We start from the raw sequence: 22619 nt of genomic DNA, 5'->3' as shown, positions 1-22619 counted from the left end.
CACTTCTCTTCTTCACTCACTCCAACATCTCGGCCATCTCCCCTCCCCCCGCCGCATCGCCACACGCGTCGATCATGCGACTCCGCCCACCGACCACCGCATTGGCGCGGCTAGGGGCTCCGACGAGCTGTGTGCGGCACAACCAACGAGGACGGGAGCAGCGAGCTTACTGAAACAGGCGTCGGTGCTCGGTCTGGTCCCGTTCCCCTCGCATTCGCGGCGGTGTTCGCCTCCGGCGAGGTGGCAGGTGGATCCGAAGCGCGACAATTCAGGGGGAAATCGCTGGGAGGTGGAGGAAGGACGAAAAAAACCATGATAGGTGGGACAAAATTAACCATGAAACGGAGACTACCAACTGAGACATTAGGAGTAGAGATAAACTCTATAAAAATCAATGAAAAAAGTAGCGCGCTATAACAAAATAGGAGCGGCCTTAAAATGCGCTATTAGCATGCAATATCGCACTATGGCATTCTATTAGCGAGGCAGTGTACATTGATTTATTTAGCTAGACAATTTTATAGCGTGCTATTAGCTGTGCTTTTTTCAGTGAAAAATACATTACAAATATATTAGTAGTAGACTCAAGGAAGTATCAATACATTTGTCAACATGCATTCCCTTGAATGGTAGCTTAACAACCCATCACAAAATGGTAGTTACGAAAGATGTATACAAGAGGAGACGACAACATGTAGTCAATTTAAAACACAAGTATAAGAATTATACTCTGCTTTAGTGCAAGCCATTCAAAAAGCATACTTAATTCAAGTTTGGATATGAGAACACTGTGATAAAAGTTTCTCTTTTTAGGATTCGTCGATGCCTCACCGTGTACCTCTCCTAGTCTCCCTTTTCTCCGTACATTTTTTGCATCCTCAATTTCTCCGAGCGTTCCTTCAAACAAGAAAATGAGAAGATATTTTTTTCAAGGGGCATCAACACAGAACCATGACCTTCGCATCTTCTTGAAGACTATTGGCGAGTGAACCTTCATGCGGAGCCATGTTTTCCATTGACAACGTCCTCCGCCCTGGCCTATATCACACAAGTTCTTTTCCATCAGATCTACAATGCCATATAACAAGATGATTTAAGAATGAACGTGTAAGTATTCCTAGCATGAAAAGCATAGCAAATTCGAGTGCCAGAACATAACAGTGAAGTTGTACACTTTCATGCAGAGTTGAGCTTCAATACAATGCCAGAGCTCTATCTTCAGCGAACTGGTAATATGAAAATATCGGTACCAAAAATATAATCATGAAATGGTGAGCATGAACTTAACTTTGGATGTTCAGTGCCAATTATGATGCCCAACTCAGTTGATGTTACCACGGAGAATTATATAACAAGCATTGAGCGTTAAGTAGCTTGAAACCTTATACTTAAGGTCACTTGTCTATCTGATTGTAAATGACAGGATGCAATATTACATTATCATTACTTAATTGAAGAATATAATGTATAGAAGGTCCTAAAATCAGTGAGCTCTAGAAACTTCAGGCAGAAAATTATCGCGAGGGCATACAAATTGAAGTTATAATTCGAAGAATCAACCCGGGAAACTACAACCAGGAACCATTTTATTTCGGCTTCAGTTCCTAATTTTTTTAATATTGACTATCTAGTGTGGAAAAGAGTGATTTATAACCTCTGTGTCCATATCGGTATGTCCCAATTTCAGTCGTCATCATTTCAGTTACAGTTTCCTCTCGTGTAAGCCCCAAATCAGTAAGCTTCAGCTTCTTACGGTTTGTAGTAAGCAAAAAATTATCTGCCCACACAAAATTTTTATTAGGACATCGTAAAAGCATAAAAAGTGTGACAGAGTAGCTCTAACATAAAGGAAAAAAACAACTACTGGAAGAAGCTACAAGGTAAAGCAAGCAAAACAAAATGGTAAGACTGATAGGGAGAAAGAAACAAATCATGAGTGAACCATGAACTGGTACTAAAGCAAAGCAGATACCATGGATGTGAAATCAGGAACATTCAAAAATATGATGTAGAAACATCTTACTGAAAATTTTAGATGATTAACGGACCAACTACTGAAAATCAAAGAAGCTGAACCAAAAAGAAGAAACTAAAAACAATACCTTCACAAGTAGTCATTCATTTTTGAAACCAGATGCTATGACGATGAGGTGCAAAAGGTGAAACAAATAGTACTCACACAAATAAGAAAAGAGTGTTTTATTGAAGTGTCGTAAATAGTTAAAAGCAGGTGCCTCTAACCCACTTGATTCTACAAGTAAATAAGCAACATATCTTACTGTTGAATGCAATGGTTGGTATCCAAACGGGAAAAGGGTACATCGTCTTTAACCTGTTGACGCTATGACAGATTTAATCACCATAAGAAACAATCCTGATTAGAAATGCATTAGGATTTCTAATAAACCCCATGATGCAGCAAATTGGTATTATGAATCAAAATGTTTAGAAATCATGTAATTCTACCGCAAAAAAAATATTATGAATATTGAACATATTAAGGAGAAGTGTCTTGGCAAAAACAGAATAAAGCATTCAGGATAAGAATCTCACCTGCCAATGGAACCTAATCCAATAAATATAGGTAAAGATGAATAAAAACTTCCCATGACAGTGCTCCAAGTCATCATGATTTGCACACAGAGAGTCGGGCCCATTGCCTCCGCGTCTGCTCCCAGCTCCATCAGCGGACCACCACCATATCCCGCGGCAGCTCCAGCGGCGTCCCTTCCGATCAGGGGCGACCACATCAGCGCCCAGCACAAGCAGCGCACACACTGACGTCCCTGCCACGACGTGCAACAACATCAGCCCATCGGCGGCGGTGCGGGGCCTCCACATTAGCGCGCAGCTCGAGCAGCCCATGCACAACTCGAGCTAAATACCCATGCCTTGCCACTTGATGATAAATAAAGTATGGGTTCGTTAGTTAATATATTTAATCAAATACGCCGAGTACAACATATGTTCAGTTTTATCACATCTCATATATACATTATTGATCTCATCAAACATTTTTGAATGTTAACATACATAAATAAAAGGTCATATCGTAACTCCTAACATACATACATGAATTTTAGCACTGTCACTGTCCTAGGGGTAAAGAATCTGCATTGTTTCGTAACGAGTCTCGCGACTTTCGTCTGTTCTTGTGGTTACTCTCATAATCATAGACAATCTATTTTTGAAAAGATCGGGACGATGTTGCAATTACGCATGTCAAGAGAAAGTTGATCAGATGCCATAAGCCCATAATCATGTGCGAAGATGAAACTTAGAACGTGCCTTGCACTACAGTGAAATTTTTTACCTCTCATATTTGCAGACCCAATGGGTAATAAGTAATCCCATATGCACCCTTTCTCCGAGCCACATCATGGTCGCCCCATCTTATTCAAAAATCCTGAGCAATGAATCAAGCTGAATAATATGCATCTTATTTTACAAACTGAAGGCATATAGCAGCATACCCAAATTTCTAGCTAGCTGACCTTGCAGGTACTGAAAATTAAGTAGACAATGTTAGGAGACTCGAAAGAAGGGTTTAGCCAGCCTGTGATCCGTACATTATATGATCATGTGCAGGTTAGTATTTTACTGTTTAAATCATTGGGGCTCTCCTCATCTTGTTTTGAAATAGCTCTGTTAAGACTTCTTCTGTCTATGTACATAATTGATGTATGTATGCAAAAACATATACAACAATGATTATGATGTACAATGTGACAATACAACAATCGACACTTTTTTCTTCTAACCTCTTCATAGTCTAAGGAAACAAGGTCAAATAAAGATACTTGTGTTGCACAATAAAATAAAGAGTGAATTCTGGTTTTTACCCTCTATTTTGATGTTTTTGACACTAATTACCCTATTTAGCAGGGTTTCATCCATTTTACCCCATTTAGCAAAAGTTTTGCCACAATTTACCCATTTTAAAATTTTGCGAGCATTCTGATGAGCAGGTCCCAATTGTTAGGTCCACCTAGCATGCCCCATCAACAGTTTTTACCTACCTATTTTTCTCCACGTTGAACCAGTCCTCGCAGCTTCGCTCGACTGGGCTGGCCTGATATGATCGCTAGAGCAGGTCGCTCGCGTCCAACGCACAAGGCATAAGTTGGGCCGCACCACTCTGGCCTCCAATATTCATAGCACACATTGTTCGCCTTCCTTCGAATCACACACACGCTGCAAACAAAGAAAAAAAAGGATTTCAACAATATTCAAAATGGTGAAAAAACTTTAAATCAATGTACGTCAGTTATAGATGGGTGACATGTATACACGTGATCTTCTAATAAGCATTTTAATTCTGTCTGAATCAAACACCTCACCGGCCAATGCATGAGTCAGGAAAACTTCATAATACACATATGATGGAGATGGTCAAAATCATATGGAATGGGGTACGACGTGAGGGCTTGCTTGTTCATCAACCTCGCTGATTTGTTGGACGAGTGGCCCCCATAGATCTGCAACCGAGCACAACCTGATGGGGGCATGTACATGGACGCGCCCACGCCGACGTCGGCGAGCTTGATGGAGCCGGATTACATGGGGTCATTTCTTGCCTTGATGTCGCGCCCAGACGTCGGCGAGATTGACGGAGCCGGATTCCACGGGTCATTTCTTGCCTTGATGTCACGACCATATATAACGCCGCTCGAGGAGGTATGAAATCACGCCGCTGCCGTTGCCTGACAATCCCTAACCATAAGTTCGAGCGAGCCTGACGGGTACGTGAGGGCAGAAGCCTGGACGGGCGATGCAATCTATTAGGCGTGAGTAAGGAGCGTGGTCGACTCAGGCATTATGCGTTGGACGAGACGCAAGTGACCTCCATCAGGCCGGTCCGGTCGGGAGAAGCCGTGAGGACTGGTTCACGAGAGAGAAAAATAAGCAGGAAAAAACCATCGATGTGGCATGCCAGCTAGACTTCACAATTGGGACCTGTCTGCCAGAACACTCATGAAATTTTAAACAGGGTAAATCGTGGCAGAACTTTTGTTAAATGGGGTAAAATGGATGAAATTTCGCTAAATGGGGTAAGTAGTGTCAAAAAAGTCAAAATAGGGGGTAAAAACCGGAATTCACTCTAAAATAAAATAATTTGGTAGAACCAGAAATCACATTTGCTTCAGTCAAATTAAAGAGCCGTTGCACATAGACTATGAACTACATGGCATGTGAACTCACCATTTCAGTGCTCAAACTTTTGCTCTTTAAGCTTGACGGTTTTTATTACTTCTCTCGACAAATTGTCAAGTTATCCTATGGGAAAAGCATTTGCATCATTTAGTCAAATAAGTGGAGTAACAACATGTACTCTCTCTGGTGGTTTTTAAATAAGTGGAGTAACAACATGTACTCTCTCTGAACTATCATTTGGCTGTAGAACTTTAAAATCAAATCCAATTAATTGGAACTAAAGAAATACAGTAGCAAACAACTTATAGCTAGATATGACCTCTCCATTCAGCTTAAAAAAGAAGTGCCAAATCAGACTTGGATGCATCCACTAACATTTCTAAGTAGGTACAATCAGCGCTCTATTAGAAGGAAAAGGAAGAAAAAAGCATGTAGGTGGTGGTGGTGTTTCAAAAAATAGTTTGACCCGCCACAATAGAAGGCAATCTAGTTTATCCTCACCGAATTGACTCGCCTTTATTTCCTAGGATGTACTGCATGACCTCTTTGAGCTGAATAAAAAGTTTTACTAACCTAGAAACAAAATCATAACATTACAATAAGAGTGGATTAGAGAAATTAGCATGTTGTCCTTAATAATAACAGAAAAATAAAGGTTATGGAAACTAAATGTCAAATCTGGATAGCAATATATAGAACAGTCTCACTGTTATAACACACCAATTTCTACAGTGAATCGTCTAAAAACACAATTTATGCATGGAGAATTTCATATATATAGTGAGTCATATATTGAAGATCTGTATATTTGTAGGTTGTAGCAACCAGTGGCAGTTCAACCAGCTTGTACGAGCCATCAAAAGTATTAAGTATAAAAACGATTCGACACGGCCGCAAAACTGCAACCTGATAAATTTTTCCAACGTTGGTTGCAAACGTTTGGACAAGTTTCAGTTTAGTAAAGCTTACCATGTAGTTAAGACTGCAAATGTGGTGCATACTGCTGTCATTCTCAGCACACATTGATCGTTGGTTTGGTCCTGGGAGAACAAAGGAAGAACTCTGAAATTAGGCGGCCGCTTTGACCAATGACCGATCCACACACCGGACTCATAACCGTGTAACATAAACAACACAACAAAGTAGTGAAGGCATTAGCATTCAAATTCCGACCCAGCATCCGTGACCTCCCATCCATCTTAATCTCAGTACTTGATATAGACTTGCATTTATTTCAGATGTATGTTTGTGCCAAACAATTTAATATGGATGAAAAAATAAAGAGAAAAGAATGCTAGTTCTTCAGAAAGTAGAAAGAACTGATGGTTACTTCTAACCAGGGGAACTTAATTCTTAATATACAAGCAAGAATCAATACTGAAAGGACCATAATCAGAAAAAAAATAAAATAGACCCGTAGTAACATCATTATTTACGGCGACCATAATCAGAAATAAATGTCTATTTTTTGTACGTGCAAGGACGGACTATGATGTTGCACCTACTTCAGGCTCTACATGAGGCCCTGCCATGGCCAGGGCTGTTGGGGCCTTCTTCTTGGCCTTCGTGGCGCCTCCATTGATGACAAAAGGAGAAGTCGACATGGCATATCTCGGCGAGCCGCTTCTTCTCGTTATTGGTTTCCCTATGGCCGTGATCTAGATCTGTGGATACGAGATTTGGATCGAGGGAAGGGAGAAGGGAGGGGAATTGGGGACTTACATAGGGGAGTCTGCATTGATGGGGATCTTCTCAAGGTCGATCGAGCCGCACGTTTTCATCCAAGGCCGCCATTTTTTTGGGGGCACGCGGCGCTGGCGGAGACCATTGGGTGGCGGCGCAGGGGAGAAAGCACGAGGAGCCTACGACTGAGGATAGAGATAGTCTGGAGAAGCAAGGCGGCCGGGAGCTCGATCAGGCCCACGCCCTCCTCGACATCGAGGGCGAAGTAGCTCCAGGCAGCTACGTCGAGCCCACATCGGCGACCTCGGTCCGTCGCAAGTGGCAGGTTGCGGAGGGGAACCGAGCGGCATCGGTGGTGGCGATTCTGGAGACCGATTTCCCCTGCAACTCACGAGATCGGGAGGGTGAAGGTGGGCGATGACCAGATCGGGATGGTGAGGGTGGGAGGCGAGAGAGAAAGAGAGGTGGGCACCCTAGACCTGGAGGCCTCGCTCGTTCCTGCCCGCGTGCAGGTCATGGAGGGTTTTTTTTCGCTGGTTTTTCTTCGTTAGATTCTGTCGCTTGCGAGAGAACTACGTGAACATGGTTTTGGTTGGGTTTTTTTGAACCGGAAGGTGGGAGCAGGTACCAAAGAAGTACCAAAAAAAAACCATGGTAGGTGAGACAAAAATTAAACCCAGAACACAACCTACCAACTAAGACATTAGGAGTAGAGATGCTCATTCATGTGCTCACGCGCTTCATTCTCTCTGGTACGGCGCGTGGATTCAGTCTTCATGTGCTTATATACAAGCACAGATAGATATGAAATAAGCTTATTTGCTAGGTTGCTGGTCTGTTACAGCCATTGACCCAATATGTTCTAATAAAAAAACAAGTACTTATAACTAACAATGACAATGAGAGGGGACAAACACAGACAACAGAACGATAAAAGACTTCTCCATGGGTAATTAACTCATGTTCAACAATTACATCATTCAGTATCCATCAAAACATAAAACCACAAGCAAACATTACTGGAATTGAAATTAAGCATTCTATTAAGTGCTCCAATCCTTCATCCCTGATCAGCTTCACTTCAGGGTAGCAGGAACAGGTGAATTAACGGTACTGCAACAAAAGATAATAATCAAATAATTATAACAATAGTTCTGCACAAACGATAAAATTTTGATATACATGCTTTATACTAGACTAGAAGGCTAGATGCAGAAGAAACGACGCTGCATAAGAACATCAAGACAACTGTCCCAAAGCTTGGCTATTATGTTATCTGAATCATATTAACCCATTTCAGAAATTGCCTGGCCACAATAACAGCATACCACTAGTGAATTGTCAGACTTGGAAATACATCTTCAATGTAATAAAATACTAGCAAAAAACATCTCAATACAGAAACTGCAAAGTAAATGAGCCAACCATAGAGAACAATGGAGCACATCAATTTGTTAACCAATCATTTATCTAATTTGGATGTAGACTAGGAATAGGTATCATCAAACACTAGAAGGCAATAAGGAATCACAAATCTAATGTATTAAGTCATAACTGACATTTAAGGGAATCATGGCTGACAAAATAATAATATAATTTCAGATTGTTCCTGGTGCAACAATAATGTTCTTGTTGGATACCTTGATGAAGCCAATGTCCTTGGCGTTGCTGCGGAAACACTGCCTGCAGCACATCAGCCCATACTTCCTGATCAGTCCATGGGAGTTTCCACAGACCCGGCTGCCAAAAATAACAAACTTGGGGTCAGTACAATCACTCGTAAGCATACTTGTTCATCACAATAACATCAGCGATTGAATGGTACGCCAGACAAGCCAGCAACCACATGCTATTTCAGTTTGTTACCGCACAGCACCGGAAGAAATGCTTGTTAAGTAACAAATTAAACTTTTGAGGCAATTCTAACAATATTTTCCTGGTTCTAGTCGCTTGTGAAGCCACTTGCACATCACAGCAAGCTCTGAATGGTTTGAGCGACATACTAACAACGAAACCCGAAACCTACCTGACCACATCTAACAGAGTTAAGCAAAGAAGATTTTAATCGCCATATGAAGCACGCCAGAATCAGATGATACAAGTCGCCAACTACATCAACAAAATACACATCATATGAAGATGGGAAAGCCTTTATCAAGGCATAACAATCATCAAATGTGAGAATTTAACCGGTTAATAAGTCCCTGACCACACATAACACAGAGCAAACAAGGTTTTAATCGCCATATGAAGCACGCCACGATCGAATGATATATGTCGCCAACTAAATCGTGTAAGACACACAGATCCGGGCGAACAGTTGGTCTAGCAGGAGATATCTAGCCGCGGGAACGAACAACGAACTAGGCATTTTAAGGAGATGGAGGGGATCGAGGCGGTGGCAGAAGTATTACCAGACGCGGGAGCCGGGCCCGTAGTTCTTGGGGTGGGAGTTCCAGACGTTGGAGTGCCCCATCGTCGCCGCCTTCTTGTTCGCCTTCCGCCTGCCGCCGCCGGTTGCTAGGATGCGCGTGGGAGGAGGAAAGGGTAGGTGGCGGCGGTGCGAGCGGGAGTGGCTTATATAGGGAGACGCCGCGGTAAACCCTAAGCCAAGGGCACGGGTTGGATTGGGCCCAGGCCGACACTTAGCCCCGTCTACGGGCTTAAAGGGCCTCTTTGTTGGGCCCAGCCAATCATGAGCATTTGGGCCTCAGATATAGTGCTGTATCTGCACGACTCGCCGTGGCCCGTGAGACTCGTCGGGAAAAAAAATCGTCGTCTGCCGCTCCACTCCGACTCGCCGAGGATGTCTTCCGCCGCCGGAGCCGGAGAGCACTCGTCTTCATCCCGACCTGTCCGTGTGAACGACGTAGCCCCTACCTACCGTCTCTGTGTTGTTTCTTACACTCCACTGACGCGTCCTCGAATGTTTCGTCGTCGCAGGGGAAGGAGAGAGAGGAAGGTACCGACGATATCAACCGCAAGGTGGACGATGAGGGAGATCTGAGCCTGGAACTCTATGGCGCCGAGGCGGGGTGGGTGGAGGCGCGGACCAGCTGCCCGCACCTCCCTGCCATGCCCGCCGCCAGCGCCGACGAACTCGCGCGCGTGCCCGCGCCTGATTCCCACTGCTCTAGGTTTGTCTCATCATCCTCTTCGAGTTTGGTGTCTTGCGATCCTGGGCCTGACATGCGGGTTGTTACTTGTGAGGGTTCTTTCCTGCGGTTTGATGCGCTCCCGCTGGGCTAGGTTTTTTTCTCCCTAGTACTATCCTCTTGGGTGGCGCACTATTTGGCTGAATGCCTGGTTCCCAGACTTCAGTTATGGTGAAATATGACTAGATAACTTAAATTGACAAGGAAAAGGGATTGATACTTGATGACAATGCGATTGATTGGTACTAAGTTGTGACTCGAAAGTGTTATGGCAAGTCTCATATTTATGAATGAGTTATTTAGATTACTAACTAGAAGCTTCGCTTCATGATTTCTCCTTCGCATTATTCTCACTGTATCAACATATGGCTCATGTTGTTGTTATTCTTGCATCAATTCTGGCATGCAATTCCTCTGTTTATTCACAATATTTTGAATAGCCAAATCACCTCCAAGTGACAGAAGGAAATATGACTTTAAGATGTGATATTTCCAAAGAAAAAGAGTTGTTGGGTTTGCAAAATAGGATATCCTTTTATCAGGAAAACGTCATGGAGAGTGGTAGGTGCAAAATATGAGTTTCTTTGGTAGAATGATTGCTCAATGAGAAAGTTAGATGATTGGGATCTGGGTTTTGAAGATACTATTGGGTGCATTCCTTAGTTGAAAGTTAGTAACAGGCTAACATCTAGTGAGCTGGTGAACAGCATGGCTTCCTCCTCACTGTGTTCTACAACTGAATGATTTATGTATGCATGGATTACACATGAAAAAGCACTGTTGATACTTCTTATATGACTTCTATAACCAAAGCATGGTTTTCTGTGTCATTTCACCTGAAAATGCTGTTTACGATTTCATGGTGCACCATAAAATTAATAGATTGTCAAACATTGTCTATGCTATCTTCCTTGCATGCTTGTTGCTATAGCATCTGGATGTTAATTGCCTATAAACACCAAAAGCAGTATTAAGATTTTCCAATGAGTTACGTTAGCCTGTGGCACAAGATAATGTATACCCCTATCCTTGTATTGAATCTGAATTAACCTCATATGCTCGAATTTAGGACAAAACATAACTGTTGGATTTGATGTACTTCATATGTCCATGTCTTGTGTTTCCTTATGAGCATTTTTCCATGCAGATGTCATCACCCTTCTGAAAACTGGTTATGCTTGATCTGCAAGGATGTGCTGTGTAGTCGTTTTATCAACAAACACATGCTGTGCCATTATCAAGAAACGGGCCATTGTATCGCCCTGAGCTTCAGGTAAATTGTTCAACTTCCTTTTGCTTAATTTTCTCTTGGACTGCGGATAATTTTCATTGGCTGCATTTATTATGATCAGGGCTCTCCAGTTCCAGTAGTCAGTATGCCATGTTTTTTTTTTGTTAGAGCAAAGTATGCCATGTTCTAAATCTAGCGGTCACCTATGCCAATGTGAAACGGTATTGTTGTGCGCTCACTATAGTACTCATGTTAATCAGCCAGCAGTGTTAGAGCATCTCTAGCAGATCAGCTAAAACCGTGTCCTGTGAAAACAGTATATGGTTCCCCCTAAAATGAATTTGTGGAAATTTACGGTATGATTTTTACGTCAGCAGAACAGATCCCATATAAACCAATTGAATTTACAACAAGGTCCCTGGAAAATAGCACAAAGCACCCTCACACATAAAAAAGAAAAGCAATTGGATCCTCGTGCGGCAGCTCACGGGAGCAAGCTAGCGGGAGCGGCGGCGGGAGCTAACGGAGGCAGCAGCAGCAGCTAGCGGGGGCGGCGGCGGGAGCTAGCGGCGACGGCAGCAGCAGCAGCTAGCTAGCTATCGGGAGCAGGCTAGTGGGAGCGGCGGCAGCTAGCGGGAGCAGGCAGCAGCAGCAGCAGCAGCTAGCGGTGGGAGCTGCTTGCAGCTGATGTCCGCCAGCCCGGACGGCGGTGGTGCACCAGGGTCGAACAGGTTGGACCGTAGTGGTGTTGGCGAGGAACGAAAGCGAGGGAGCTGAAACTAACCTCCCGCCAACCGTTTTTTTGTATTACAGGTCCGTGCAAAAAAGAGCTCCAATCCTGGTTATCTACGGGACAAGGCCCGGATTATGCAGGATCCCGCAAAAAAATATCCGGGATGGTCGATTTTGCAGGATCTGTTTGGGACAGAAAAAACGCCCTCGTCCCGTAAACCGGCGGTTATTATTCCGGATGGCCCGGTTTACGGGATCTGCTAGAGATGCTCTTAGTTGGAAAATAGAGACCAATGTCCTTGTTAAGTTGGGTTAATTGCTTTATAGATGTATTCAGTGTATTAGGGATAAGTTTCCTCGTACTCTCTATGGGCTTCATAGAGAGATTGGTTCTTAGGGATCAAGTGAAGTCATCCTAAAAAGCACGGATACGGCAACACGGACATGGCAACACTCATACGGGGACACGGGATACGGCATTTTCCAGAAACACCCATCGGGGACACGGCAAGTATATATAAAAATAAAAAAATATGCCATGTAATATAGAGTTAAAGACAAAAAAAATGAGAAAGAGATACTGCCCCATTTGTTGTCTCCTATTTGAAGTGCTTGATTGAATCATCCAGACCAGATCCATGTCATTTCAACTTGCAAAACACATCAAACAATAGTCTAGTATTAGTATCAGTCTATTAGAGACATATAAATCATAATAACTAGAAGATGCCCCGCGCGTTGCTGCGGGACCATTTGCTACAACTATATTGTCTTATAAAGAAACAACAAAAAAGATATAATGTAAAGTCAACGACCTATGTAATCTAGCGTGTTGTTCACAAGGATTAAATGATGCCTTAGAACATGTCGTAAATAGAATATTGGTGATAAGAACACAATACGTATGTGAAATGAACTCCATGACCAATGACTGAATCGGAAAGCACCTGCAAATGACCCACTAAATGTCCTTCTCTCTAAATTCCTCAAGCCAAGCTTTTGAATGACAAAAGTGAAGCACTGAAATTAGTACTGGTCTCAATATCTGAAGGAGGAAAAAAGTGATAACAATGGGCATGGTTTTCTGATCGTTCCAACTCGCGATGTTTAGGTCCACCAAAACTAAAGGATCACAAAAATTAGGGTGCATCTACTAAGTAATAATGATCTAAGTGACATTATCAAGATATGCTAAAAGAAAGTGATGTGGAAGCCTGGACGTGTAACAGAGGGCAGAAGATGTCCTTGGCAACTCGAATGGGCTCCAGTAAATTGCTGCTCCAAATCGGCGAAGCTTAGTGGCGCGTGTCTTGTAGAATGATCGAGATGCCGCAGCAATGAATGTGCAGCAAGCGGATGGGTCTGTCACCATTTCTCTGCTGATCTGTACGCGATACCAGTATGTCCACCCTGTGTAGAAGACAGGAAAATGAAATTGTGAAAACAAAATAGTTGCCTCACATATATGCCTACCTAAATTCATCCAAGCCTATCTTCTTGATTGAGTGACAATTATGACTTACTTGAATAGAAGGGATAATGAGATTTCGTCCTGGGTTGTAGTAGATGATTTGTTCCAACCAATGCATTGCATGGAATGAAGGGGATCATATGAATGTGATTTGTAACGTACTGAAACAAATATAAGATACATGTCATGCGTTCATCAAGTTCAGATAATAAATTTTACAGATGGGATGATTATCTACTAACTCAAGCGGTAAGAAACCTATGCAGGAAGAAAGCACAAATAACCATCGCAATCTGCAACAAATCATCGAGCAACCTGTGGCCAAATCTTACAAAATAAGAAATCAGATAAAAGATTGGATTAGACAAAGAAAAGAGGGCTAGAGAGGGACCCAATCAATCAGCATGTACATGTTGGGAAGTGTAATCAAAGATCTGAGTCCAGTTGTGGTGGAAGATGATTCTCTTCTTTCAGAAAATAAGATTCATACACACTTGTGCACTCCAGGCTGATATTTAAAGGATAAGCGAGCGGTTCAGTTACCTCCTCCGCATTTGTGTCATTGTGTGGTGCGGCCGTTCGTTTCTGGCACATTTGCAGGAAAGGAGATTGTGGGGAAGAGGAGCCGATTAGGCAGAGTCAACAGTCTAACAGGCATATGCAAGATAGAAGGCAGGAATCCAACGTCGTGCCATAGTGGGCATTTATTTTGGCATGTATTAGCAGATGGGCCAATAAGCTGGCCTACTACGAGTTTGTACATGCAGCAGACCATGAGGCGTACGGTGGCCTGGGGTCGCGGCGAGGTGGCGGCAGTGGCGGAGGAGCATCGATTCCTATGTGCGCTATTGGCGGTTGTGCGGCCGGCTTAGCCGGCGCGGGCGGCCAGGGGAGATAGGCGACCATGTGTGCAATAGGTTGTGACCGGCATGGCGGCGCGGACGGCCCAGTGCAGGAGCGATCCAGCTTTTTGATTGGTCGTGGTGAGTGGAGGGCTCTCCTCTTATTTCTCTCGTCAGTTACGGAATAGGAAGAGGAACAAATGCGTCTTAAATGGAAATTAAACCGCACCATTAGTTGAAATAAAAACTAAAAGAATTATTGATGTGGCTGAGCTGTGAGATAGTTGTGAACTTGTGATTGGCTGATATTTGATGACATGGCGTGCTGAGTTGGACCACTTGCATGTCAAGAGAATACCTTGTAGTGGGGAGCAACTTCTTAAGAATGTAAGAACTTGTGATTGGCTGATATTTGATGACATAGCGTGCTGAGTTGGACCACTTGCATGTCAAGAGAATACCTTGTAGTGGGGAGCAACTTCTTAAGAATGTAAGATATGAAGTGGTACTTGACAAACAGCAAAGAAGTTTGCTTACCCAATCTGCAACGCTAGCCCCCAATAACATTAGGCTAGTCATAGTGGGTAGTAGCTTAGACTAGTAACATGCATATGTTACTAGTCTCTGTTACTACCTCCATAGTGGGTAGTGTCATACTCCCTCCGTTCCAAGTTACTCGTCGCAGAAATGGATGTATCTAGAACTAAAATACATCTAGATACATCCATACCTGCGACAAGTAATTCGGAACGGAGGGAGTAGATGTGATAACATAGAGAGCTTCATTTATTACTTTGTAGACTCATTTTACATTGGGAACTGCTATTTGATGGTAACATATTATGTTACTCCATTTGCATCTCTCCTCATTAATTACTTGCCACGTCATATATTTTGCCTATGTGGCATGTATGTTACTACTATGTGATGGCAATCTCAAATTCTCAAACACCCAGCATGACACAATATTACAAATACAAACCAAAGAACCAGACCATGACAAATTGACTGCATCAGAAGTTAACAACATCAAATAGTCCACTAAAAGCATAAAAGATAGTACTTATAAGGCTCAGGTGGCCACATAGCAAACAGTTCAAATGGCCATAGTCTAACAATTCAGGAGTGCATTACATAAATGATGTAGAAACATAAATAAAATAAGCTCCTGGGCTGATGGCTGAAGCTTGATGGATAAAGAGACCCAAGTGAGAGAATCTATTATCTCCTCCAAAGCTTGTTCATCAAGTGAAAGATCTGCACCTTCAAGCATACCCACACTACCAAAACTCTCAACTCCGTCTCTCCCAATGTCCCGCATTCTGCTTGGCACAGTTTGATATGCTTGAGAATTCTTGAAAGCAGGCGGTGGTTGTTGTGTGTAAACACCAAATCAGCAGCTCGAGCAGGAGTAAGCTTGTTTCTTGCAGCACTATGGATGAAGCCGTATTTACTCCAGTTCCTCTTGCAACAAGAGGAAGATGCCGGCTGCCCAAGTACCTTCAAGGCTAATTATTTTTAACACCCTTGTGCTTTCTCAAATCAATCCCATGGAGGATTTTTGGCGATTCAGCAAGATGAATCGCACCTCACACAATGGATGTTGTAGGTCGGTCAAGAGGCTATGAGCATGGCGCGGTGGATTGAGTGTAAGTTGTGACGACACGATCTGGAGGGGTTCGAGATCGCACAGGGAAGGGGAGGGGAGGGGAGGAGAGCATGTGAGAATGAGAGGAGCAGGAGGTGAGGAACAGAGTTCGCATGTTTCTCATTCAATACCGTTCGGGTGTCACAACGCACGCCTAAGAAGCCACTTGGCACACACCCCATTGGGCCACTTGTCTCCCAGGTTACAAGGCCCAAGGCCTGATCGCCAATTGCTGCACGAGTCCAGCAAGTGCACTTCAGTCTGCTGAAGGTTCAGTAACCTGAACTGCAGGCATGACATCACTTTACTGGGCGACCGCTTGACCCTGCCACTTCTCCTGCTGCCTCACTGTGGTGCTACCTTTGCCCTTTGTCCATCCTTCTGACGCCACTGCTCAAGGACTGCACGAGGGGAGATGCAACAGTGGACAGCATCACAGAAGAGGCACAAAGCGAGAATCATAGGGGTGGAGGTGGCAAGACAGAGAACATCGCATCAGAAGAGACGGGGTGAGATGTTGAAAAGTATATATGCCAGTGGGTTTAAGGGGACTTAGGTGCCTTAGGGCAAAGGCATTGTGGCATGAGTACTCAGCGAGTATTCCTAGCTGGGCTGGCCCAAGTGGCTTCTGAACCTCTTTCTTTCTTTCCTTTTATTGTTGTTTTGTGAAATTAGGATTTCTTGTGGCTATCTTAGCTATTGCACTATCTGATTCACAAACCTTATAGATTCATGTGCCCGGTCAATTTATGAATCGTAGATTCAAATTGCCAACCTGAAAACTATGAAGAATCTATTGGTGGCTACCTAGGTTCACATCATTGTACAATGCGAAGGTCTAGATCAGATATGCATGATTATAGCCTTTGCCACCAACAAACATAAACTCTTGAAGTATGGTTATTAATCCTTTCATTTCTTTTGTGAGAATGGTTTATTCCTGTGTATATGTTCTGTAAGAAGAACTGCAGAAGTTACAGCACTGGCCAGTACTTCACTACACTGGTTTAACAGCTTTACTACTAGTCGTACCAGTAAACCTCTACAAGAGAGTCAATGTGAAATGCTGTTCTCTCTGGTGGTACCTTTAAGCAATCAATTACTCATATGATTGTTTGCTGTTGAGTTAAACTAACTTGAGTTTAATGGTGGCAAAGTTTAAACCTGGCTAGTTGACTGAATTTAAAGGAAATGTCCATACACCATAGTTTGCTACACATATTATTAGTGAAATACCTCCTGCTTTGAATAATATATAAAATGCAGAAGCACGAAGATAGCTAAATATTGCTATAAATCTAAAATTATTGTTTCCGTATTATCTTATTTTTCATTTTGTTACTGAAGATCCTATCATGTTCTGCCTTTCCCTCTTCTATCCTTGTTGTGAAGCAATACAGTTTAATCCTTCCTATATTGCAGCATCTGCACATTATTGGATTGCTTTTACTCAGCGTTGTTGTATCCCTTTTCAGTGATCTGTCAGTTTGGTGTTTTGCCTGTGACTCCTACCTAGACGCTCAATCCATTTTAGAACTGCTCCCAGTTTATGAAGTTGCACATCTGTTGAAATTTGGAGAAAGGCCCCCTTTTCGATCACTTGAAGTACTGGATTTGAGCAGTGGACAAAATGGAGGTTCATCTTCAAGTTCCTAATGTGTGATCCTCTGTCAGTGAGTTTTTTTGTCATGATGACAGTAGCCCATTGTGTGAGATGGAACTTGCTAAGCACCAGCACAAATATAAGTCAGCTAATGGTCATGTTCCTCATTACTCCTGCCGAAGTACCTGTTAGGCGTGAAGCAAACTGATAATTGTAAAAGTCTGTTTACCTTTGGACATGATAAAGGCATTAAAATTGCCTTGATGTTGACATCCAGAAAAGTATTCAATTGCGAATATATTTTTCTCCAGTGACTGATGTAGTTTAAGCTTATCCACAAAGATATGAAAGTTTAGGTATGTGCCGTTTGACTTTAGATTCTCAGATAAGAGTTGTGCTCTGCTCACTATTCTCTGATAGTGCATAATTGTTGGCACTACAGGCTGACAGCTTGTTGCCTACCAGATAGGAGGAATACTCAGTTGTAGAAACACAATGCATAAAGAGCATGTATTTGACGAAGAAGCTATCTAATTGGGAAATGAACACTCAACAATGCCCTCTATGGCATGAGCTTGAGGAACTTAATATTTCTTGCTCAAATGTGTGCCAATGCACTGCTTATCGGTCCACATGAGAAAGATTTCTGCTATTTCTATAGCTACAGGATATCCACTTCTAGAACTTTTATGACCAACTTGTCATTTTGTGATAAGCAGTAAAGGAAATTTGATCCCTTTGCAAAATAAGCAAGTGGTGTGCTTCTGGGAGGTTAAATCATGTCATGAAAGTTGTCCTTTTGCAAGATGATTAAGATAAACTCATATTTTAAGTTAGTGTGATGCTATTTTTTATTCGTTGGTTGATAGTGATGTCACTTTGTGAGCTGCCTAACATTATAAACCCAATCAGACATAAAACAACATATGTCCTCTTTGGTTGCCTTTTTTTTTGAGGAACTCTTTGGTTGACATTCGTGTGCTTGGCAAATCTGGTGAACGGCTACTCAAGTTTGTGGTCTCATTTTCCTTGAAACATAATCATCCAAATTTGCATGCTATTGCTTGTTTGATCATCATTGCAGTTTATTTGTACTACATAGTCCTCTCAAATCTCAGATGTATTCCTCCCAAAATAGTTGTTGGACAGTTTGGATGAACTGAAATACTAATATGGCAAGACAATAGGTTAAAATTTACTCCTGCCGTTCCTAAATATAAGTCTTTTTAGAGAATTCAATATGAACTACATACAGATGTATATAGATATTTTCCTTAAAACATAATCATCCAAATTTGCATGCTATTGCTTGTTTGATCATCATTGCAGTTTATTTGTACTACACAGTCCTCTGAAATCTCAGATGTATTCCTCCCAAAATAGTTGTTGGACAGTTTGGATGAACTGAAATACTAATATGGCAAGACAATAGGTCAAAATGTACTCCCTCCGTTCCTAAATATAAGTCAGGATTCAATATGAACTACATACGGATGTATATAGACATACTTAGAGTGTAGATTCATTCAATCTCCGTATGTAGTCTATATTAGAATCTCTAAAAAGACTTATACTCCCTCCATTTCAAATTACTCGTCGCAGAAATGGATGTATCTAAAACTAAAATACATCTAGATACATCCATACCTACGACAAGTAATTCAGAACGGAGCGGTGTGGTCGCCTATCGCGGCCCTTCTTCGGTGTGGGCGAGGGCTTTGAGCTCCGCCTCCATTTGGTGTCCTTCTTCTTCAACCCTGTCATTGAAGCTCTCCTTGGATGCCTCAGCTTTTTTCGAGGCTCGCTTTGGGGACATCTAGCTGCGATGGCCGTGGTGATTTCTCACACACGGTGAGGATTTCGCACGGTTGACGCCAATTTTGACGTTCAAAAATCACTTTCGACTAGGGGGTATCCTTAGTTGGGTGGACAGATTGGTTGTGTGCATCCGGTGTAGAGGCTGGGTGTAATTGATATCTTTACGATATTAATATCCCCCCTTTCAAAAAAAAGTTGGATGGACAGAGATTAGAGAGGGCGTGTACAACGACCTTATGTTGAAGGTCGCCGTACACTCGACAAAGTGACACATCGATGTTTCTTAAATAGGTTCGGTCGCCTCGTGGGAGCGCGACCTACATCCTATGGAAGAGTCATCGAGAGTGGTGCCCAGGGCACGAGGCACTCGGAGTGCGGCCGTTTTCGCAGTCCCACAACTCTTGACTAGTCCGAGTCTTACCAAATCCCTCAGACTCCGAGCTCTCAGCCTTTGCTTGCGCTCCTGAAGAGGCTTGGAAGGGGAATGTGAAGTGTATTCATGTGAGAGTGAGTGAGTTACATGCTCACGGGAAACTTTATATTAGCCTAGGTGTCCTTAACAAATGACCAAGCCTACTCTTGAAGTAAGGAGGTGAGAGCGTAGGACTAGTAATTTTTCGTCATTTGGCCCATGTGCTTCTTGTTAGGCTAGGAGGTGGGGTTGAGTAGAATCCCTACACTATGAAGAGGCTTTCTTGCTTGCGCTTGGGCTTCTTTGCTCACTTGTCTTCTCCTTTGACTTATGCTTTTATGTGGTCTTCGCCCTTTTGCCTTCTTGACCATGAAGTTTATTTGGACTTTCGTTGACCGAAGTAGTCTACTTGGACCCACAGGGGTGGCTTGGACTATTGTTGACTGTCTGGGTGGCACTCCATGTAGGATACGGTGTGGGACCTCAAGTAGGGTTAAAATCGACTACAAGATCATGCATTTTTTAGTAGACCCCGAGAATAGCGATGCTCCTTTGTATTAAATGGGTAGGTTTTTTCTTGCAGAGCCGGCTGTGCGTGCTACAAAATTTGTAATCTACTGGTTTAGAGAGTACAAAACAGCCGCACACACCTTTTTTATGAGTTGTTTCAAGGTATACAAGTTGTTGTTGTCTTCAAAGGCCTCGATTTATTAATTAAGTTTAAGAGAGTTCTCTAATTTGATGTTAATACATTGGTATTAAAAAAACAGTTAACTATGGTTGCAGTTTTGTAGTCCCTCTAATCCATAGTACTTGTCGCGGCTTTAGTACAACTTTATACCTAAACAGAGGGATTACTTGTTGTGTAGTACTTCCTCTATAAACTAATATAAGATTTTTTAGATCACTAAAGTAATGATCTAAAAGATCTTAGAGCATCTCCAATAGATGGTTCAAATTTTGGCGGTCCAAAACCGGAGATGTAAAATTTGGACCGTCAAAAAGTGCATTTTAGAGCTTCGAAAAACGCTCAACTCCAACAGATGGCCGAAATTGATGGTCCAAAAGAGCAACTCCAATAGATGGTCCAAACCAAAGATTTAAAAATCTGAAAACGGCCGCGCGGCTGCTGCCAGCCACTGTTCAGCCGCGGTTTTGCATTGAAATAGCATCAAAAATTTGAAAATAAAGTGCATCATCATCATAGTTTCAATCAAAAGTGCATCACCATCATAGTATCAAATCCCTCTACCAAAAGAACATCGTCTCAATCAAAGTTTTGCGCCCTAGAAATTGAAATGTACATGAATATTACTCATACGGGTCATCAACACCACCGGCGTTGTGAACCGTGGTACGATCATCATCTTCACCACCGTCTTTGTCGACGTTCTCAACAAGCGGTGAACTCTCGTTGCCGTGAGCACCACCGGAAGCATCTTCATTGCGTCCCATACCGGTCATGTTGCCGACGAAGCCAACTCCAACACCACTCATGTTGCCATAGCCACCTCCCAAGCCACCCATCATGTTGCCGCCAAAGCCACCTCCCATGCCGCCAAAGCCACCTTCCATGTTGCCACCGAAGCCACCTCCCATGTTTTCGCCAAATGCACCATTCATGGAATCTTCAATCATGTTCATGTAACCACCCATGGCACCTCCCATGCCTCCTCCCATGGCACCTTCCATGCCACCTCCCATGGCACCTCCCATGCCTTCTCCCATGCCTCCACCCATCATCATTTTGCCTCATGAGCATTTGCTTCTTCACGAGCATTTCATCGCGACAAAGTTCAGCATATGCCTTTGCCTTGGCATCAAGAGTTGATGTGTCCATAAACATAAACTTGAGTGTCCTCTCCTCAACCATCTTCCTCTCATCGGCCACGGCCTTATTCTCCTCTAGGTCCACCTTCCTCTCCTCGGTCGCGGCCAACCTCTCCTCGGCCGCCGCCCTTCGCCGCTCGGCCTCACTCCTCTCCTCTATTTCCTTGAGCTTCAAGATTCTTTTCTCTTCGGCATACTCTTTCCTCGCCATGACAATGGCATCAAATCCTTCCTTGAGATTATTGTCTCCGGCCTTGGTTCCCTTCGCTTTCTTGTTTCCATCGGGCCTATAAGATTTTGTCGCGGAGTGAGGAGTGGGGCTCGTCTCCTCAATGGCGACATCTTCTTCATCCTCAAGCACCGCACTCTTCTTCCTCAACGATTCAAAAGTCTCTCTAGTTTTCCACTTCTCCTCATCCTTGAGCTCTTTGTAGCAATGATGAAAAGTGAAAGCTTTTCCTTTCCTTTTCTTCTTCTCGCCTTTCATGTTCTTCTCTCGAAATAATCCTTGTGCAATCGTTTTCTACAATAAAACAAGCAACACATCATCATCAACATGTGGAACAAAGAGGAAATATTTGACAAAGCACGCACGAAGAGGAAATATTTACCAAGTCACTATCACCGCAACCACTTGGGTTCATGCGAGCAACGTTTGACAAGCAACCGGTCCACTTTTGGCATCTGGCGTTGATGGTGGACCAACGTTGGCGTAGAGAGTCGCTTGAATGGAAGTGACCACTTGTGTTGCGCTCATCGAAGTACTCCTTGATGCGTTGCCAATAGGTGTTCACCGTTTGGTCGCTTCCAACGCTTGCATCTTGAGAGATTTTCTTCCAAGCGATGCATATCAACACATCCTCCACGGTGGTATAATTTCCACTTCTTCCCTTGACAACAAAGCCCTCATCGTCCACATCAAGATTGTCATCATCATATTGGGTTTCATATTCTTGTGACGCATACATGTAATCATCATTTGCCACATTTGTCGCGTGCATGAAAACTTCATCATCAAGACTACAATTGGACGCACAAAC

At 43.0% G+C, this 22619-nt stretch overlaps 3 protein-coding genes across 10 annotated transcripts; 1 reads left to right on the top strand and 2 right to left on the bottom strand.

Moving 5' to 3' along the window:
• Positions 1 to 583: 583 nt before the first annotated feature.
• Positions 584 to 6859, bottom strand: LOC125508546. 6 transcript variants are annotated; one of them, XM_048673280.1, is made up of 7 exons: positions 6660 to 6859; positions 6124 to 6194; positions 3314 to 3406; positions 2554 to 2786; positions 2280 to 2341; positions 1655 to 1777; positions 584 to 1038 (listed from the first exon to the last, which is right to left on the bottom strand). In XM_048673280.1, exons 4-7 carry the CDS (start codon positions 2748 to 2750, stop codon positions 929 to 931), a joined length of 492 nt encoding a protein of 163 aa, XP_048529237.1. In that variant the 5' UTR covers positions 2751 to 2786; positions 3314 to 3406; positions 6124 to 6194; positions 6660 to 6859; the 3' UTR covers positions 584 to 928. The 6 variants fall into 6 exon arrangements, 3 of the variants coding, with proteins under 3 accessions (XP_048529237.1, XP_048529236.1, XP_048529238.1); XM_048673279.1 differs by having other exon boundaries at positions 2554 to 2898; positions 6660 to 6858; XM_048673281.1 differs by having other exon boundaries at positions 2280 to 2332; positions 2554 to 2898; positions 6660 to 6858.
• A 903-nt stretch (positions 6860 to 7762) lies between these two features.
• Positions 7763 to 9414, bottom strand: LOC125508548 (40S ribosomal protein S29). Its single transcript, XM_048673282.1, has 3 exons — positions 9252 to 9414; positions 8478 to 8577; positions 7763 to 7950 (listed from the first exon to the last, which is right to left on the bottom strand). Exons 1-3 carry the CDS (start codon positions 9311 to 9313, stop codon positions 7942 to 7944), a joined length of 171 nt encoding a protein of 56 aa, XP_048529239.1. The 5' UTR covers positions 9314 to 9414; the 3' UTR covers positions 7763 to 7941.
• A 103-nt stretch (positions 9415 to 9517) lies between these two features.
• Positions 9518 to 17829, top strand: LOC125508545 (histone deacetylase 6). 3 transcript variants are annotated; one of them, XM_048673278.1, is made up of 4 exons: positions 9518 to 9691; positions 9781 to 9974; positions 11140 to 11265; positions 17392 to 17829. In XM_048673278.1, the coding sequence occupies exons 1-4, from the start codon at positions 9533 to 9535 to the stop codon at positions 17570 to 17572; spliced, it is 660 nt and encodes a 219-aa protein (XP_048529235.1). In that variant the 5' UTR covers positions 9518 to 9532; the 3' UTR covers positions 17573 to 17829. The 3 variants fall into 3 exon arrangements, with proteins under 3 accessions (XP_048529235.1, XP_048529234.1, XP_048529233.1); XM_048673277.1 differs by having other exon boundaries at positions 9518 to 9697; XM_048673276.1 differs by having other exon boundaries at positions 9518 to 9706.
• The last annotated feature ends 4790 nt before the right edge of the window (positions 17830 to 22619 follow it).

The sequence above is a fragment of the Triticum urartu genome, chromosome 5 (assembly GCF_003073215.2).
Source record: "Triticum urartu cultivar G1812 chromosome 5, Tu2.1, whole genome shotgun sequence".
Taxonomy (NCBI): domain Eukaryota; kingdom Viridiplantae; phylum Streptophyta; class Magnoliopsida; order Poales; family Poaceae; genus Triticum; species Triticum urartu.
This window is presented reverse-complemented; position numbering and strand designations above follow the sequence as displayed.

Excerpts from the sequence above, each read along its gene's own strand:
- LOC125508546 (XM_048673280.1), bottom strand. The coding sequence starts at position 2,750 with ATGTGGTCGCCCCTGATCGGAAGGGACGCCGCTGGAGCTGCCGCGGGA. Across the intron at positions 1,778-2,279 it reads ACCAACCATTGCATTCAACA|ATAATTTTTTGCTTACTACA; the intron begins GTAAGATATGTT and ends TTGTGTGGGCAG. Across the intron at positions 1,039-1,654 it reads ATACCGATATGGACACAGAG|GCCAGGGCGGAGGACGTTGT; the intron begins GTTATAAATCAC and ends TGTGTGATATAG.
- LOC125508548 (XM_048673282.1), bottom strand. The coding sequence starts at position 9,313 with ATGGGGCACTCCAACGTCTGGAACTCCCACCCCAAGAACTACGGGCCC. Across the intron at positions 8,578-9,251 it reads GGGCCCGGCTCCCGCGTCTG|CCGGGTCTGTGGAAACTCCC; the intron begins GTAATACTTCTG and ends TATTTTTGGCAG.
- LOC125508545 (XM_048673276.1), top strand. The coding sequence starts at position 9,533 with ATGAGCATTTGGGCCTCAGATATAGTGCTGTATCTGCACGACTCGCCG. Across the intron at positions 9,975-11,139 it reads CCTGATTCCCACTGCTCTAG|ATGTCATCACCCTTCTGAAA; the intron begins GTTTGTCTCATC and ends TTTTCCATGCAG. Across the intron at positions 11,266-17,391 it reads TGTATCGCCCTGAGCTTCAG|TGATCTGTCAGTTTGGTGTT; the intron begins GTAAATTGTTCA and ends ATCCCTTTTCAG.